Here is a 19,846-nt window from a genome sequence, read left to right as displayed (position 1 = left end):
TCCTCCTCCTCCTCTTCCTCCTCTTCTTTCTAATGACCCACTAAATCCAATGAATGCTGCCTGTATGTGCAGAGCTGGGGAGCCATCCCTAGGAACATAGGCAGCCCCCAAGTGGATACACCACCCAAGAATCATTCATTCTCCCTCAGCAGTCACCAACTGCCTCTAACTCCTCAGCAAGGGGTGGAGCCTCTGGAGCCCCTCCTCCATCCAGGCTGGAGTTCTCTCTGGCTTGATCTTGTACACATCTGGTTCAGGGAGCCACAGCTGCTGTGAGTTCGTGAGTGTGGTGGCCACAAGTGTCCAGAAGACGGCGTGTCACCGCACTCCCCTCCATCCTCCTCTGGCTCTTACGTTATTGCTGTCCCCTCTTCCTCCATGTTCCCTCGGAGCTGAACGCTCACAGTTACCTTCTCCCAGCACTTCAGCTGCTCTCAGCCTTCATCAGAGAAGCTTCTTTTTGCAGTAGGCGGCAGCCCAGTGCAGAAACTGTTTCCTTTTACAGAGGAGAATGAGGTGCGGACGATGGTGGATCCAAACTCACGCAGTGATCCCAAGCTTCAAGAGCTGATGAAGGTAAGAAGAAATGAGGAGAGCTTTGGCAGGTGTCCACAGACCACCTATTCTGTGGAGGCACCATACAGGGGACAACTACAAGGAGGACACAGTCCTCCCTCAAAGGAACTTAGAAAGTCAGAATTAGAAACAGCCCCATTTTCCAGATGAGGGAACTAAGTCTTAGGAAGCCAAGTGAATTGTTTAGGATCTAGCTGGTTTAGAAAGATGGAATTGGGGGCTGGAGTGTGGCTCAGCTGGTAGAGTACCCTCCTAGCATGCGCACAGCTCCGGGTTTGATCCCCAGCAGAGCATAGCCTGGCATTGTGGCACATGACGGTAATCCCAGCATTTAGGAAGTAGAGGCAGAAGGACCAGAAATCCAAGGTTACCCTGAGCAACATAGAGTTTGAGGCTAGCCTGGAGTACTTGAGACTGTGTCTCAGAAAAAGAAAGGAAGGAAAGAGGAAGAAGGGGTAGCACTTTGGCCACCATGCAGGAACTCCTCTGCCATTCACCTGTCCCTTCTTGTCCCCTGACCTGTGCCCCTTCTCTTTGTTCACAAGTCCACTCCTAGTGTCTTCCTGCTCAAAGCCTGTCTGTGGTTTTCTATCAAATGCAGGGTCGGGTGGTATTTGAGTCTTTGCTCTGGCTCTCTTCAGCCTCAGATCATCTACCTAGCAACACGGGGACAGCTGACGGCTGGCTGCAGCACTCCCTGTCCCCAGGCCTCTGTTTAAGCAGCCCCCTCTGCTTAGATTGTCTCTGGCTTCCTGCACACCACTTCCTCCAGGAAGTCCTCTCTGATGACCAATGCTATGACTCAGCCTCTCTGTGTAGCAGTGGCCCCTTGGATTTAGTGTGTCAGTGGAGTCTCCACATGCTCCAGCTCCTGGAGTAGGTGATCACTCTCTTGCACACTCTCTCTCCCTTCCTCCCTCGCTAACCCCCTCTCTTCCCTCTCCCTTTCCCTCCTCTCTCTTCTAGCCTCCCTGCCAGTGGGCTGCTTGGGGTTAGAAACCTCCCTTTCTTTGGAGCCATTCTATCCCCAAAGTCTAGCATAGTATGCCGTGGATAGCAGGTATTTCATATACGTGGGCTGGAAGGGAGTGAGGAAAGGAAGAACCTTTCATAAAAGCCGGCAGATGGGGCCCTGGAAGAGGGCTTAGTGGGTGAAGAGCTTGCTGTGCGAGCATGAGGACCTGACTCTGGATCCTAGAATCCACGGGATGGAAACCAGGTGTGCTGGCAGGCACTTGGAGCCTTTCACTGAGGGAAGAGGGGCGTGGAGAAAGCGAGTCTCAACAAAACGTTCAACTTCAGGTTCATTGAAGAAACCCTGTCTCAGAAAATTAAGGGGAGAATAAGTACCCAAGGGTGAGTGTTGGATGTGCTAAGGTCTGCTTCCATGGAGTATTTGGCCATTGTCGTGGGTAATTCTTTTCTACCACCTACCACGGAGAGTACCTTAGTCTGCACCGTTTGGGATCAGGAGCCAGAGGTTCAACGGAAGTAACAAGCTTACCTCAGACTCACAAATGACAGAGTTGGGCACACACACGCTCAGAGATGACAAGAGTGTGCACGTGCACAGGGCTGTGAATAGATCCCAGAGGGGCAGACCCATGTACATCATGGACACCAGAGAGATGCAGACCCTTGTGTGCACAGCTGTAGATGGCTGTGGTGCACACACAAGTTAGCAGGTGGAGCTGGGGTTCTGACCCATTCACATGACTCCAGAGGCCATACCCTCGCCTGGTATGAAGCCCATCCCATTGGGAGAAGGCCTGACAGAGTCAAGGCAGGTCAGCTGACTCACTGGTACTGCCCACACTAGAGAGGCTAACCGTAGTGTCTTAGTTAGGATTTCACTTGCTGTCATAAAACACTGATGATAAGCAACTAGGGGAGGGAAGGGTTTATTTCAGCTTAGAGTCTGTCGTCCATCACTGAGGGAAGTCAGGACAGGAACTCAAACAAGGCAGGAATCTGGAGGCAGGAACTGATGCCTAGGCCATGGAGGAACACTGCTTACTGGCTTGCTCCTCAAGGCTGCTCAGCCTGCTTTCTTATAGCGCCCAGGACCACCAGCCCAGGGGTGACACCTCCCACAATGAACCGGGCCCTTCCCAGTTCAATCACTCATTAAGAAAATGTCCTACAGGCTTGATGGAGCCGGATCACTGGAGGCATGTTCTCATCTGAGGCTCCCTGTCTCAGATGACTTGAGCTTGTGTCAAGTTGACTGCACACTCTGCAAATGCCCAGGGGTTACTGGGGCTCACACCTACACTTGCACCCTGCTCCCGTGACTGCTCTGTTGCTCTTAATCAAGACTGAAGTTCCTGTAGATTTTCATTGTCCGGCATGAGAAAGCTGATTTCCAAACACACAGGCAGCAACTCTTCTCTGACACTCGCGCTCTCTCTCTAGGTGCTCATCGATTGGATCAATGACGTGTTGGTGGGAGAAAGGATCATTGTGAAGGACCTGGCTGAAGATCTCTATGACGGCCAAGTCCTGCAGAAGCTCTTCGGTAGGAGAGGGGAGACTCGGGGATGAGAGCTGGCTCTTAGCCAAGAGGCAGGTCCAGGCCACACCGGCTCACCCAAGAGGGGTTTTAAGTGGACAGAGTGGAACAATGGAAACACGGGCCCTTTAGCTGCCCTCTGGGGGTACGGCTTTATATGATGGAATTGTGGGAAGGGTCTCGGGGACCCCATAGATCTGCTCCCTGGCCTTCTGGGTCATCAGCTGGGTTGATGAGAAGCCCCCACTGCAGAGATGCAAAGCACATGTCATCACCCCCCCACACCAGGGAACTGATCTCAGGGCCTCACTAGGTAGATTTACACATGTGTGAGTGGCCCCTTGTGGCCTTTAGACTTCTGTGACTGATGGGTGTATGGGTATGTGCGTGTGTATATACTATGATAGCAGGGACCTATGGACATGTGTGTGACCCTTTGTGGTTTATGTACTTGTCTGCACTCCTCTGTGGTCTATGGGAGTGTTCATGTGTGCGTCTCTTGTTGTCTACAGACACATATGAATGTGTATGTTCTTCTGTGACCTACGGACATGTAAATGTATGTGTGCCTTTGTGTGTCTATGGAGCTGTATGTGTTACTGTATGATCTGTAGGCCTGTGTATGTTCCCGTCATCTATAGAAGCCTGTATGTATGTCTGTTGTCTGTGGACATGCACGTGTGCAGTTGTGATATATGTGCCCATGTGTGTTCCTCTGTCCCTCTCTAAGCTGAGTGCTCTTAAGTATAAGTATGTGCTGTCTTACACACACACACACACACACACACACACACACACACACACACACACGCTATTCCTGTGTGCCTTCCCAACTGTTCATATGGAAATCTAAGGCCAAGGGGAAGGAAAGGAGAATTCTGGAGGATCTTAGTAGACAATGGACGGAGTAGGCTTCCCTTTCTCATCCTCCTTGTCTCTTGGGCCCACAGTGGCCTACGATTTTAATCCCAATGTCTGGCTGTCTTTTAGCCACCTCTGCCTGGGGGTACTTTGGACTGAGTAGACCCCTCTAGAGAGGTACCCCTCTCCTTGCCAGCCACCCCATGTGCAGTGTTGCCAAGACCCTCTTCTTGCTCAGAGACCTCTCTGAGTCCGTCTGACTTGCTGTTCTCACTTACCTCCTTTGCACCTGTCTGAGTTATTGAGAAGCTTCCAGGCCCACATCTGCTCCTCCCATCCCGCCTCTTCTGGTCTATCACCTGCTAGCTGCAACACCTGGTCAAGTCACAAGTCCTGTCCACCCTCATTTAGAACTCCCAGGGGCTCTCTCCTGCAGATTCCCATCCAGACCACGTAACACAGCCATCAGGACTTCGGATCCTCTCCCCACCCCCACAACTGTCTGCAGCCCTTCCCCCCAGGCACTTCTCCACACATGGCTCACATGACAGGGCATGAGAGGTGAAGTAAGTGACTGTCCTCACCATTGGTTTTTCTAGTTTTATGTCCGCCACAGAACATTATTTCCTGTGTCATGTGTTCAGCCTGATAACGCATTCCTGCATCTGCCTCTGAGGCCCTTCTTCCTCAGTCATCTACCCAGACACACCATTGTTGCTCATCCTTCTGGACTCAGGTGTCTCCCTTTCACACACTATACATTATGCTCACATGTAGAAGACAGGGCTATGGATTCTTCTGTGCTCATCCCCACCCCGTACATGTCTAAGGGGGAAATGTATGTATGTTCAATTTTATATAGTCTGAAATATTCCAAAATCTGAAAGTTTTTTGGGTGCCAGCACACCTGGAAAATTCCACACGTGGTGTACTTGATGAGTTGCAGTCAAGGCTGGTGCTGTAGAAAACTGCCTTCAGCTTAGGCATGGTGGCGCAGGCCAGTGATCCCAGCACTAAGGATTCTGCTCAGGCAGAAGGATCCTTGTAAAGTTGAGGCCAGCCTCAGCTGCATAATGAGTTTATGTCCAGTCAGGGCTACCTAGCAATACTATCTACAATAACAAGTACCTTTATGCTTTGTATCAATACTGTAAATGTATATGAGCCATTAAAGAATTTTAAGACTTGAGTCTCATTCCTAAGATGTTTTATTTATATACATGGCAGCACCCCAAAATTTGAAGAAGTATATATTCTTTGTCCCAAGAATTTGGGGTAAGGGATATTTAGCTTGTATAAGTATGTATCTGTGTACATACACATACACATATATGTGTTTGTACATGCCTTATCTTATGTGTTGGTTGTAGCTGTGTATGTAAGTACATGTGGCACTCTTAAAATCAAGAAGTAGGGCCGGGCGGTGGCGCACGCCTTTAATCCCAGCACTCGGGAGGCAGAGGCAGGCGAATCTCTGTGAGTTCGAGGCCAGCCTGGTCTCCAAAGTGAGTTCCAGGAAAGGCGCAAAGCTACACAGAGAAACCCTGTCTCGAAAAAAAAAAAAAAAAAAAAATCAAGAAGTAGGTCTTATTTATTTTTTCCAGGTTTCTCCAGCCCTGTCCAGCTGCCTCAAACATCACCTAGCACTTAATCAATGTATATTAGATAAATGAATGAGTGGCTAATATAAAATCTAGTAATTTCTTGGAAGCTAAACTGATTTGGTACTCAAACATCAATATTAATGAGTATTAATATTTAAAGGTTGTAAATGCTAGCTGAATACAGAATGGAAAGGCTTTGGCACATGTCATCATGGAGAAGATGTGCTCCTCACTGAGCATGTCTCCTGTGGTTGCAGCTGTCGGCCCCTCCAGCAAGATTTCTAATCAGGCTTAGAAGCTGAATATCCTGTGCTAGGCTCTCGGAGCAAGGATGGAATGTGACCATGGGGGAGGGTTACTAAAGAACCTGACATCACATCTGTGTAGCTCCAGATCAGGCCTTGTGTATGAATAGGTCAGACGACTTGAGATGTCCTTCTTCATGTCACAAAGGCGAATCACACCAGCAACCATGCTCTTTGTGTGGACTTCAGTTTAGCCCTCTGCACATGTAAGGCTGGGCACACAGATTCCAAACCTATAGGCAGGGTGTCCAAGTCGGGAGAACCAGTGTACCGCATAATGAATGTCATAGGAGCCCCAGGATAGACCAGTGTAGAAACAGGTCTGAGTGACCCCTGTGACCTTAAGTCCCCTCTAGTCTTCTGTCTTCCTTCCCGCCCCTGCAGCTGCTGCCTGTGCAGCCATCCCCTCCCGCCCCATAGTGCAACAGCCATCTCCCCATCTTACCATCAGCTTTTCCCGCCAAGATTATCACTGTGGATTGAGACATCATCCTCTGGCATTTGACTGAACATTGCGCTCCTTCCCCCGACACGTGGCTTCTGTGTCTGTGTGTTCTCCAGGTGGTTCTCTCCGGCCACTGACACCTGCTGCTGTCTTCTCCTAAGGTTCTTGCTGGAATGGTTACTTTTCTGATTGCTGTAACCAAATAGCTGATGAGAAATAGCTTAAAGAGTTCCTCCTGGTTCACAGTTGGAGGGGACACAGCCCATCATGGCAGGGAAGACAGGGAGCAGGAGGCAGCTGATCAATTGTGTGACACAGTCAGGAAGCAGAGAGAGACTCACCGTCCACCTCAGCTCTTCTTTCTTCCCACTTGCTGGGTGCCTCCACCCTTTCCTGCAGGTCCAACCATTGATGCTACCTACCATAATGGCTCTCACGTCACTCCAGAACAGCATTCTCCTCGAAACTGCCAAGCTCATCTTTAACTGTCTTCTTCCAGCCACCTTGTGGCTGTCCCAAACAGGCTGTTTTCCTTGGTCCTCCCCTCCAAAGTCATTCCATTCCCACTCCAGCGGATGGATTGCTCGCGTGCCTCCATCCACACAAGTCTTGGCCGCTGTATTGTCATCTGTTGTACATCAGATCCATCCCATCTACCAACCATCACGCAAGCTCTCATTAAGGAGCTTGGCTTAGTCTGGTGTTGGGTAGGGGTAGCTCTAGCCATTATGCTCCAGCTGCCTTGGCTTAGAACTTCTCATTTCTCCTAGCTTCTTTGGTTCCATCTTTTTCTCCTGTACACCATTTCTTGCCTCAGTAGCTGAGATATTCCAGCTGGAGATATTCCAGATCTTTCTACACTTCACTGATCCACTCAACACTTAACCCATTGGACATTTGTCACTTTCTTCCTAAACATTGTGGCTTTGAACCAATTTTTGACTCCGAGTCACAATGGTTGTACAAGGAGTTTCCACGTGTTGTTCACCTAAGCTCCCGCTACGTTCACAGCTGGCCCAACCATCACTCCAATACCAAAACTAAAAGAATTACCTTTAAAAGCTGGTTAGCCAAATTACAGGCTTCCTTTGGACACACTACTTTCTTGTTTAAAAATCGTTTAGATTTATTTATTTTTCATTTTATGTATGTGAGTGTTTTGCCTATGTGTACCAATGTATACCACATGCATGTCTGGTGCCGGCGATGCCGGGAGAGGGCATTGTATCTCTTTGAGCTGAAGTTAGGGTAGTTGTGAGCCAACATGTAGGTTCTGGGAACTGAACCCAAGTCCTCTGCAACAGCAACAAGAGCCCTTAGCTGCTGAGCATCTCTCGTGCCCCTAAGGGTGTACTGCTTTTTAACATGATGCTCAGTTTCAGCATCGCAGCTCAAACACTGCTTTAGCTGGCGGGTCTCCTTTGCTCTTGAGTCCACAGCGGTTTCCCATCTTTCCTTGTCTGTCACGAGGTTGTGCTTCTGAAGAATACCAATAGGCTGACCCTTAGTGTAAGTGACCCCCAGTGCAGGTCACCCCCAGTGCAGGTGACCCCTAGTGCAGGTGACCCCTAGTGAAGGTGGCCTCTAGTGAAGGTGGCCCCTAGTGAAGGTGGCCCCTAGTGAAGGTGACCCCTAGTGCAGGTGGCCCCTAGTGCAGGTGACCCTAGTGAAGGTCACCCTAGTGCAGGTCACCCCTAGTGCAGGTCACCCCCAGTGCAGGTGACCCTAGTGCAGGCCACCCCTAGTGAAGGTAACCCTAGTGCAGGTCACCCTAGTGCAGGTCACCCCTAGTGCAGGTCACCCCTAGTGCAGGTCACCCCAGTGCAAGTGGCCCCCAGTGCAGGTGACCCTAGTGCAGGTCACCCCCAGTGCAGGTGACCCCTAGTGCAGGTGGCCCCCAGTGCAGTTGATCCCAAGTACACTGCAAACACCGTCCGTGGAAACTGACTTTATCCACTGAAAGGACAAAGTTGATCAGATTTAAAAACAAAACAAATGTTAGAAGCAAACAAAATTCCTGGGCAAAGTGGCACACTGTAATACCTGCATTTGGGGAGCAGAAGAGGAAGATCAAGAGTTGAAGGTCATCTTCAGCTACATAGTGAGTTCAAGGTTATCCTGGGCTCCTAAGACCTTGTCTCAAAATGACCACCTCAACATAAGGAGGTTACTAATTTCTGTCTGCAATAGAATTCAATTTCTAAGTAAATGAAGACACAAAAGTTGAAAAGAAAAAGCATGGAAATGATGCTATATCAGACTCTAATTAAAAGAACATGGAGGGATTTATTTCATGTCATACAAAGTAGCCTTTAACGTAAAAAGCACCACTAAATCACTGCATATTGATGAGCAACTAAAGTGACTAAAAAAATATGAAACTTTTAAAATTATACTTATGCATATTCATCACTAAAAAATTAAAAATGACAGTCATTATTCCAAGGGACACAACTTTAATACTGGCATCCAGAATCTTGAGCAGGAGACTCTTGAGTTCAGTGCCAGCCTGGACTACAGATTGAGACTTTGTCTTCAAAAAGAAGAGGATGCCGGGTATCTTAACTAATTAGGGTTTCTAATTTCATGCTGTGAAGCGACACCATGACCATGGCAACTGTTATAAAGAAAACATTTAATTGGGGCTGACTTACAGTGTCAGAGGTCTAGTCCATTGTCATGATGGTGGGACATGGTGGTATGCAGGCAGACATGGTGCTGGAGAGGTGGCTGAGAGTTCTACATCTTGATCTGCAAGCAGCAGAAGCTACTGAGTCCCATACTGGACATGGCTTGAGCATATGAGACCTCAAAGCCCGCCTCCACAGTGACACACTTCCTCCAACAAGGCCACAACTCCTAATAGTGCCACTCCCTATGGGCCAGGCATTCACACACATGGGTCTATGGGGGCCATAGCTATTCAAACCCACTATACCAGGCATGATGGAACACGCCTTTAATCCCAGCACTCGGGAGGCAGAGGCAGGCGGATCTCTGTGAGTTCGAGGCCAGCCTGGACTACTAAGTGAGTTCCAGGAAAGGCGCAAAGCTACACAGAGAAACCCTGTCTCGAAAAACCAAAAAAAAAAAAAAAAAAAACACCTCTTAATAACATATTCAGAGGGCTGGAGAGATGGCTCAGCAGTTAAGAGCACTTGAGTTCAATTCCCAGTGTATCACCTATATCATCCAACTCACAGCTGCCTGTAACTCCAGTGTCAGGGGATCCAACACTTTCTTATGGCTTCTGCAGGCACATATATGCACGTATGCACGTGCAAATACATACACAGACACACAGACACACACACACACACACATACACACACACAAATAATAAAAACATTCAGAAAAGTTTAAAGGGCTGGGGATATGTAGATCAGTAGAAGAATGCTTGCCTGCATGCACAAGACCCTGGGTTCAATCCACAGTACTGCCAAATACACACACACACACACACACACACACACACACACACACACCAGTAAAATAGGATAGTACAGCTCACCAGCTCTGACCTCTATATAGCGTATGATACAGCCTCTAATTGGAGAACTCTCATTCTTTTTAACAGAATGTGGAACGCCAAAAAATTTGGTTGTGTCCATAAAGCAAGCAATTCTCTCAGATTATTTTTTAAACTTAATGACTGTTTGAAAAGAAAAGTAGTTTTGAGGAGTTGAGTAGCTGGAGAATCAGGAACACTGGAAAAAGGGTTGACGGCTGGCTCCGATTCTCTGAGGGTGTGATGTGTGTTGCTACTCCAGGAGTTGAAGCCCAGGGGTCATTGTTCTGGGAATTGAGTTCATTCTGCCCTGTCTTCACACTTGCTGAGTTTGTTGAATGCCATTCCATTGTTGTGTAAAGCCGATCTCTGCAAGAGCATCTTAGTGTTCCAGCTAAATGCAAGGGAATGGTCACAAAGAAATACACCTGAAAACAAGCTCTAAACCACATCCTATCTATTTCAGAATCATATTAGCACTTCCTAAAAGTTAACCAATTATGGGCAATTTGCAGAAGTATGGAAATGTGTGAGAAATGGCTTCCCGGGGAAATAATGCTTCAGCAACAGATTGGTAAAGACCCAGCTAATATCACCCTAAGAATAGAAAAAAAAAAAAAATAGAAGTCTAGAAAAAGAAAGTATCTTTAATTCCTTGGCATCGTGGAGGAAAATTATTGTGTGATTGTAGAAATCGTTGAATGGGGAGGCGGCTCAGTTGGGAAAGCGCGGGATGCGCAAGCATGAAGAGCTGAGTTCAGATCCCAGCCCCCATGTGAAAAGCCAGCTAGGGCAACACATGTGTGTCCCCAGGCCTGGGGAGTGGAGACAGGAGGGTTCTCTGGGACTCACTGGCAGGCCAGGCAAATCGGTGGGCTCTAGATTTAGCGAGAGACCCTGTTTCAAAAAATATGATGAAGAGCAATTGGGGAAGATACCTCTAGCTTCCGCACGTGTGCACGTGCGCAGATACACACACACACACACACACACACACACACACACACACACACACACACACACACACCATAGGAAGGAAGGAAGGTCTTACTGAGGTGAAGTAAGGAAAGATAACCAGATACAAGAATAAATCGTGTGAGGCTTTTAGTCTTGTCTGCAGCCATCAGTTCCTTGAACACATGGGATGTTTAGGGATGTTTATTGCAACAGAGAAAACGGGCATGGAACCTGGTTAGATGCCTATAGAGGATGGTCAAATGTGCAAGAGGCTCTATGTGCTGCATGGGAATTTTTTTTCAAAAGAACGACTTGAACCTAGGAAGATACTCAGGATATAAATTTGTGCAGAAGAAGGTGTGTTTTTCTGCCATGTGTATATGTGCATGATCAAACACACTCCTGCTGCTGTGTGTATTAGGAGGTCAGGGGACAACATGGAAGAGTCTCTTCTCTCCTAGCATCGCATGGGTCATCGGGCTTGCCTGGTCAGGTGGCAAGTGCCTTTACCCACTGAGCCACCTTGCCAGCCTCCAGCTATATATTTTCTATTTCCCACCTATTGCTTTAAAAACAAGGACAAAGCCAGGTTTGATGGCTACAAATCCAGCACTTGGGAGGCAGAGGCAGGCCAGTTTCTATGATCTCAAGGCAAGCCTGGTCTACATAGTGAGTTTTAGGTCACCCAGAGCTACACAGTGAAACCCTGTCTCAGGAAAAAAGGAAGAAAGAAAAGAGAAGATACTCAGAAATGGAAATGCTTAATGCTGGCCAGCAGAAGGTTGTAAAGTCTGTGGCTCACACACCCTTGTTCTCCCTCCCTGCCCAGCCCTCTGCTGAGACAGTCACCAGTAATCTAGCCCAGCGGCTTTTTCCCCCAGATCAAGATCAGGCTTCGAACCTTATCATCGCAGTGTGCTGTGCGGCCCTCCCCCGTGTTGGCAATGGCGATGTATGAAGAATAGCTTGCTTCTAAGGACAGTTCTAATGTCAGCATGAAACAATGGGGCGTGGCAGTGAGGGGGTGAACTTCCCCTTTCTTTAATAGGAGAAGATCCAAAATGAGAATTCAACTTTGAAATGGAAAAGGTAGATTGAGAGCACTCGTTTGCTAAAAGCGCTTGCAGCCAAGTCTAATGACCTGAGTTTGGTGCCTGAGACCCATGGGGTCAAAGGGGAGAACCAACTTCAGCAAACTGCTCTCTGAGCGCCACACAAACTAACACTCCCCCCCACACACACACACACACACAAGATATGTAAGGTTTGCTATATGCTTGATAAATCCTTGCACTTCAGAGGTGAGAGATGGTTTGAATCCACTGAAAAGAGCAGAGAGATCCATTTGAGGATGCTGCACGTACAAATAGCCCGCAGTCATCCTGCCGTGGTGCTGACAACTCATGAATCTTCAGAAGCCGCACAGACTCTCCCATGGACAGCCTCACACCAAGGAGCACATGACTTGTGTAAGCTAGAGTTACAAAAAAATAAATAAGTGCTGATCAGAGCACTGATGGAAAGCTGAAATATTTATATGGCAGCCCTTGAAAACGCAGAGAAAAGCTATTTGAAACGCACTCTGAGCCGTGCATTCTGTCAGTCCTGAAAGAGCAGGGGAGCGTGGATTTAGATGAATCTAGAAGCAGGCACTGCAATTCCCATCAAGGAGGCTACCATTGTTCCGTCCTTTGTGATAGATTAAAATACGAATTTAGATTAGTAAACTGATCAAGCTGTCTCCTATGTCAAGACACATGAGATGCACTGGTATTAAAGCTCACCACAATGTGAGCGCCGTCCAGAAAGAGAAAAATCCCCACTCACATATTACTGGATGCTTTCTTCTTGCTTCAAGTTTGTATCTGATACTTTGCACAGGTGCTCCTGTGGGCTTATTAGAGCATGGAAGTAATGGTCCCACGAGAGGCTCGTGTGTCTTCCACCTCGCTGGCAAGACTTATAGGAGGCCGTCAGTTTTAAGACATAGTCTGATTTTAGGGATGTAAAAATGTGGGGGGAAAAAATGTGTGCCTTGGAATTGATACAATTGACATTGTCTGTGACGAGCGTGGGGTTGGGGGTGGGGAGATGCTTCCATCAGACTGATGTGGTTGGGTGTGACGCCCTTACAGGAGTAGACAGGATGTTTCTAAGAAGGACAAAGCTGGCTGACAGAAGGCTGGTCAGCTAGGACTCTGGAGTATCCTTGGAAAAAGGGAGGGATGACCTAGAATTCAGGAAGAGCATTCAAAGGTGACCAGTTAAATCCCCCACTTCTGTGGTCCTGGGGGGTCCACGGCACAGTCAAATGCTTCCCCAGGACTGGTGCTACCATTAGACAAGGAGCAGTGTCGCTCATATCTAAAGGTTTCATGTCTGCAGATTCAACATGATACAAGTTAGAATCAACTAGAAAAAGAGTCTCAATGAGGGATTGTCTACACTCTACACTGGGTGGGCCTGTGGGCATGTCTGTGGAGAATTGTCTTAATGAAGTTAATTGATGTGGGAAGCCCAGCCCAGTGTGGGCAGCACCAATCCCTAGGTGGGGAGTTCTGAACTATAAATGGAGAAATGGAGCTGAGCACAAGCAAGCAAGTGAACGTGCTCACATTCATCGCTCTGTGTGATGTCATATGACCAAGTATCTCAGTAGCCGAGTGAGCATGCATACATTCATCTCCATGTATGATGTCATGTGACCTCCCCACAGTGATGGAATGCAGCCTGGATCTATGAGCCAAGATAAATGTTCTCTACTGAGTTGCTTTTTGTTGGGATATTTTATCACAGCAACAAAAATGGCATTATAACAAACTGTAAATTGAAATATTTAAGCAGAAATTATCAGCTGTACTAAAAATACCCATGCTTTTCTTGTCGTGATTCTATAAACAATATAGAATAATAGCATGTAATGATCTTTATGTTATATGGGGCATTTGAATAATCCAGAGGTGATTGAAACATACAAGAGGATTGCGTAGACTCTAGGCAAACACTCCCATTTTCCACAGGACACTCAACATCTCCAGATTTGATTATCTGGGGGATCCCCGAACACTCCTAGGCTTGACTGTAGATATTTGGTGATTGCATGAGGGCTGTCCTAAGTGAATGGATGAAGGAATAGGCATGAGTTAGATTTTCTGTGACTCAAGATAACAGCTGCTCTTTTCCTTGTCACCCCAGAGAAACTGGAGAGTGAGAAGCTCAATGTGGCAGAGGTTACCCAGTCGGAGATCGCCCAGAAGCAGAAGCTGCAGACTGTGCTGGAGAAGATCAATGAGACCCTGAAGCTTCCTCCCAGGAGCATCAAGTGGAATGTAGACTGTGAGTTGTGCAGAGGAGGAGGACTGTGAAATGACACCAGTCCCCACCACTGGGGACACCTAAGCTGTAAGGCCCGGGATGCAAATTCATTTCTCTTTGAGAAGCACCTTCCTGAGAAAGCTAGCGAGCCTGCAGACTCTGGGAGGAAAAATAATAAAATGTCCGTGTCAGCGTCCCTTTATCTGGAAGGCTTTCTGTGGCAGCCTTGTGTGAGGTCAGCTCAGAAAGGAAACGACACATTTCTGGAGCCACTTCTGAGACCCACACAGCCCGCTGAGAGCGCTGCTGTCTCCAGCATGTCGAGACACTGGGAAGCTGCAGCTGCAGGTCCACACAGCTGAGAGGCCAAGAGGGAGGCTTCAGTTCTGTCCCAAACCCCACACCCTGTCACTTTCACTCTGCTTCTCAGAAGGAGCAAAGATACTGCTGAGGTCCAAAGCACTAGCAAAGGGCTTGTTTTAATGTTTTATTTATTAGAGTGTGGGTTGGAGCAGTGGGGAGAGATGTGGGGGAAGGCTCATGCCCTGGTACAGATCTGGAGGTCAGGAGACACCTTTGTGAAGTCAGTTCTTTCCTTTCACCTTCCCATGAACTCATTTGCTTGATTGCATCTGTCTACATACCTTGGTTTCTCCACTTAGTACAGGACCCCTGCCTAGGGAATGACTCCGCCCACACTGGATGGGGTCTTACAGCTATGCAGTCACTACAGTGAGGGGGGATTTTTTTTTTTTTCTAAGTTTGAAAAAACAAAATTTTAACTCTCCTAAGTGGTAGAGCCATTTTAAGTCTTATAAATGGGACGGGTAACCTCTGCCACATTGATTCACCTCAGTTAACAAGTCCACCACAAACACTCACAGGCCAACCCAGTGCAGTCAATCCTGCATCGTGTCAAGTTGACAGAGTCAATCATCAGGCTTTACAACAAGCACCTTTACATACGTAACCATCTTCCTGCCCCTAGAACAGGACTTTTTTAAGGTCTACCTTTCACTGCTACCGTAGCTCAAAAATTTCAGAAAGTATAGACCTCTTTTTTCTTTTAATGTTTTAGCTTGATTCAGACCCCTCTGGGACTGTAGTTACAAATGGCTGTGAGCTGCTGTGTGGGTGCTAGGAGTCAAACCCAGGTCCTCTGGAAGAGCAACTAGTGCTCTTAACCTCTAAGCCATCTCTCCAGTCCCTAGGCTATTCATTCTTTTGCTGCCTCAAGTGTGTGCCTTGGCATCCGATATAAATTCTCACTCAGATTCAGCAGTAAGGCAGTGGGTCACTGATACTAGCAATGACTGTCTATACCCGGTAAGGGAGTTGAATGATTTTTCTCTTTGTAAAGAAACAAATACAGGTTTTAACAGTGCAAATAACATAGTTACACGGTGTGTGGATCTAAGTATCAGAAACTTTATTTTATGCATTCCATTTATAGGACTTAAAATTAATTCATCCCCTAGGAGAGTTTTTAAATATTTTTTTTTCAAACTTAAAAAAGAAAAGGAAATCTCCCCCTCCCCCACTGTAGTGACCCCATAGCTGCCAGGAGCCATCTCCTCCCCTCATTTCTGACATTGGAGCCAAAAAACGCCCAGTACCTCCTTCAGCATAATTATACCGTCGCTGGCATGGAACAGTGGGATAAGCCGGGAACAGGGCATTCTCTGCGTAGCCAGACTCACCTGAGGTAGAGGGCAGGACCTGGCTGCAGGCCCCAGAAGCTACCCTGCTAAGGAGCCCTATTTCTCTGTGCCCCTGGGAAATTAGTGTTCAGAAAAGGACACCTGGGACTGGAGAGATGGCTCGTTGGGTAAAGTGCTTAGCTTACAAGCATGAGGCCTTGGGTTTGAGCCCCAGCACGCACATTTAAAAAAATGTTTAAAAAGCCCACAGTAGTGCCACGGGCCTGTAATTTCAGTACTAGTGAAAAAGAGGCAGGAGAAGCTCTGGGGTCTGCTGGGTAGCCCAGCTAAGTGAGTAAGTAAACTCCAGGTTCTGTGAGAGATCCTGTCTCAAAAAACAAGGTGGAGAAATTGAGGAAGACATTTGACCACCTAATACTAATCTCTGACCTCACACATATACGTACAACATATGCACATATATACACATATATGCATATATACACATAATACACACACACAGACAGGCACACACACACACACACACACACACACACACACACACACACACACACACTCCCCGCTTGCTAATATCAGATGGCTTTAGTTGGATGTCTTCGCTGTCTCTCTGTTTACCTCTTATGAATTACTCTTCCTGGCTAGATCTCCAGAATGGAGATGGATTAGTGGGTCAGAAGGGATAATTATCCTCTTGGCTGCTCCCTGTGATGCCTCCGGGCATCAAGAAGAGCTGTAGCTTGTTTACAAGAAGAAGCAGTGTGTTCTAGAAGGAACAGAGCGGGCACAACTCACAGGGAGAAGTCTCTCCTTTCTCTGTAATCAGCCCTGTCTGCATTTTGGGACACTGTGTCTCCTTTATGCTCAGGACCAGGGTGGCAGGGACAGGCTGCTGAGTTACCAAGGTCTTTGATCTAGAACTTTAGGGATTGCTTTCTTTTCTGTTCACAAACAGAATTTTTTATTATTGAAAATTTAGAAAATGCCAGTGTATATAAACACATTTAAATATTAATGTCTATTTTAATCTTTGCAATGCTCACTCGCCTACCTTAGGCAATCCTTTTCAGCACCCTCATTTCACAGATGGGGAAATCAAGGCACAGAAGAGTTATGGCACTGTGAACGTTGCCATCCCAGGGTCAGGCATTGTAGCTTCTTCACTATCGTTTCCCGAGAATCAGGAAGCATAACTGGTGCACTTCATGCCCCCAATGTTTGCTGAAGGAGCACCATGGTCCTGGTTACAGAGTGATGGATAGCAGAGGTGGGAATCTGCTCCACAGAGCCAGCTGTGGAGCCAGACTCTACTGAGCCTGTCCACACAGCCTCCATAAGCTGCCGACCCACAGATGGGCCCTGAAATGTTTGGAGTTATTACTTCAAGGTGTGCATGCGTGTGTGTGTGTGTGTGTGTGTGTGTGTGTGTGTGTGTGTGTGGTGTAATAAAGAGGGTATAGACTATGCTTTTTATTTATTCATACATGAATACACAACTATGCATTTATAGACTGTAATCTCCCAGTATCTAAAGGGGGTGTCTTTCAACACTCCAGGCAATGCCTGCACCATGGGTAGTTCCAGACATTACATGTGCATAGACACACAAATGGAATAGCGTTTCCATCTTTTTTTTATTTTAAGTTAGCATGCAAAGTACTGGGTTACACTGTGCCATTTCCATACCTATGTGTCACTATACCTGTTCTAATTCATCCTCCTCTCCCACTGCTCTCTCCCACCTTCCTGCACCTCTTTTGCTGATCTAATTCCTCACCCCAAATAGTTCCTTATTCTGTTTTCATGTCACATGTATCCCATTCCCTCTTTTTTTGGGGGGAGGGGTGGTTTTTTTTGAGGCAGGGTTTCTCTGTGTAACAGTCCTGGCTGTCCTAGAATTCGCCCATCCCCTCTTTTTCTTCTGTCCTTCAAGATCTCTTCCTCCTCCTCCTCCTCCCTTCCTCCTTCTCTTCCCCACCTCACACATGGGCACACACACAAAAAAAAAAAAAGAAAAGAAAAGAAAAGAAAAAAGAGCCATGGCTTGTTTCACTTAATGATTTCCAGTTGCATCCATTTGCCTACAAATGTCATAACTTCATTTTTCTTTATAGCTGAATTGAATTGTACTATTGTGTACATATACTGTATCCATCCATCTGCTGATGGAGAGCTAGGCTGGTCCTGTTTCCTGGCTATTGTGTGGAGTGCAGCAGTAAACATGAGTGTGCAAGCATCTCTGTGGCATGTTGACTTAGAGTGTTTTGAGGTACAGCAGGAGCGATCTAGCAGGCACATATGGTAGTTGTATTTTCAGTTTCTCGAGGATCCAGTCTGCTGATTCTTTAGTGGCCCCACCAGTGTGAAAGAAGGCTCCTCACTCCCTGTGTCCCCACCGGAGTCTGTTGGTACTTGTTCCCCTGGTGGTAGTCATTCTGACTGGGATGAGCTGGACTCTCACAGTACTTTCAATTTGCATTGCCCTGAGTCTAAGGATGTTGAACACCATTTCAGATATCTATTGACCATTCCTATCTCTCTTGAGAAATGTCTTTTCAGTAATTTGCCCATTTTTGGTTGGATAATTTAGGGGGTAGAATGATGTTTAAATTGTTTAAGTTCTTTATTGTGGATCTAGCTGGCAGGTTGTCTCTCATTCTGTAGGCTGTTTCCTCACTGGTGGGTGATTTCCTCTGCTGTACAGAAGCTTTTTAATCTCATACGGTCTCATTTTTCAGTTTATGGGGTTATTTCCTGAGCCTTGTGACTCTTGTGGGAAGTCCTTGTCTCTTCTGTATAGAAGTCTTTTACTTAGGTTGTCTTCTAGGAGCTTTAAGTTTTCAGGTCCTGCATTAGGATTTTTGATCCATTTTAAATTGATTGTTACTCAGGGTGAGAGATACAGATCTAGTTTTATCCTTTTACGTATAGATATCTGGTTTTCCCAGCACCATTAGTTAAAGAGGCTATTTTTTTCTCCAGTGTATGTTTTTTACATCCCTCTTGGAAATCAGGTGGCTGTAGCCATGTGGGTTTATTTCCTGGTATCTACTCTCTCCTATTGGTCTACGGGTTCATTTTGTGTTTCTGCCATTAGTGCCTTTTCCATCGGTCTAGCAACACATTTATCATACGCAATGACCATCACTGCTGTGCCTTAAGATGTGACAACAAAACCACCATGGAGGGCTGGAGAGGTGGCTTAGCAGCTAAGAGCACTGGCTGCTCTTTTAGAGGACTAGGTTCAGTTCCCAGCACCCACATGACAGCTCACAGCCATCTATAACTCCAGTAACAGTAGATCTGATACCCTCCGCTGTCCCTGTAGACACCAGGCACACACATGGCACACAGACATGCATACAGGCAAAACACCTATGTACATGAAATCAATAAATCTAATTTTTAAAAAGCTAGCATGAATATTCTTTTTTTCATAATTATGTCGAATATTCATTCTTACTGTAGATCTGGTTTTTCTCTATTATTGAAACCTCTCCCTTTTTTCTTAAAGGCAGCCCTTCATACCTTCACTTCAGCATATCCGCATTGCCAGCCTCACTGCCCTCATGCCCTGGGGCCATCATTAAGTCAAATAACACGGTCACTGTAATACTGAGGCAGCCTGACACCTGATATGAGCACCAGGTGACTGGCAGAGGAATAGCATCCACGGTGTGGATACACTGGACAAGGAATAGTCCAAGTCTTGAGAAGGACAGGGTGACACAGCTCAGGATTTCATCACACAACTCAGAATGGTTTTATATTCCTTTTCAAGTGCTGATCACAAGTCCATGTTTGTACACAGGCATGTGTGTATATACACCTGTATATATGTGCATGAAGATGTACATGGCTCATGTTCTTGACTTGTTTCTGTGAAATTTTCCTTTAGTAATGTTAATATTTCGGTGACATTGTCTTGACATAACAGAACCCTTGCCGTGATTTTCTGTGCGTACAAGGGTTCTGTTATGTGGCTGTACCATAGCTTTGGAAGGCTGTGATTGATGACGTGGTTGATACATACGCCTGGTCCAGCCTCAGGATTACAAGGAGAAACTTAGACACAACTGGAAGAAAAGCAGAAATGGGTGGGTTG

The 19,846-nt window shown here is 46.7% G+C and overlaps 1 protein-coding gene across 2 annotated transcripts in view; it reads left to right on the top strand.

Moving 5' to 3' along the window:
• The window catches only part of Parva (parvin alpha), a 155,123-nt gene that overhangs the window by 110,133 nt on the left and 25,144 nt on the right, over window positions 1–19,846 (top strand). For both annotated transcript variants that reach the window (XM_059268737.1, XM_059268746.1), the window contains exons 3-5: window positions 506–576; window positions 2,992–3,094; window positions 13,964–14,104. In XM_059268737.1, the coding sequence (XP_059124720.1) occupies window positions 506–576; window positions 2,992–3,094; window positions 13,964–14,104 (315 nt within the window). The remainder of the gene's footprint in view (window positions 1–505; window positions 577–2,991; window positions 3,095–13,963; window positions 14,105–19,846) is intronic.

This window comes from Peromyscus eremicus, chromosome 1 (assembly GCF_949786415.1).
Source record: "Peromyscus eremicus chromosome 1, PerEre_H2_v1, whole genome shotgun sequence".
Taxonomy (NCBI): domain Eukaryota; kingdom Metazoa; phylum Chordata; class Mammalia; order Rodentia; family Cricetidae; genus Peromyscus; species Peromyscus eremicus.
The sequence above is the reverse complement of the archived record's forward strand: the minus strand, read 5'-3'. Positions and strand labels throughout refer to the sequence as shown.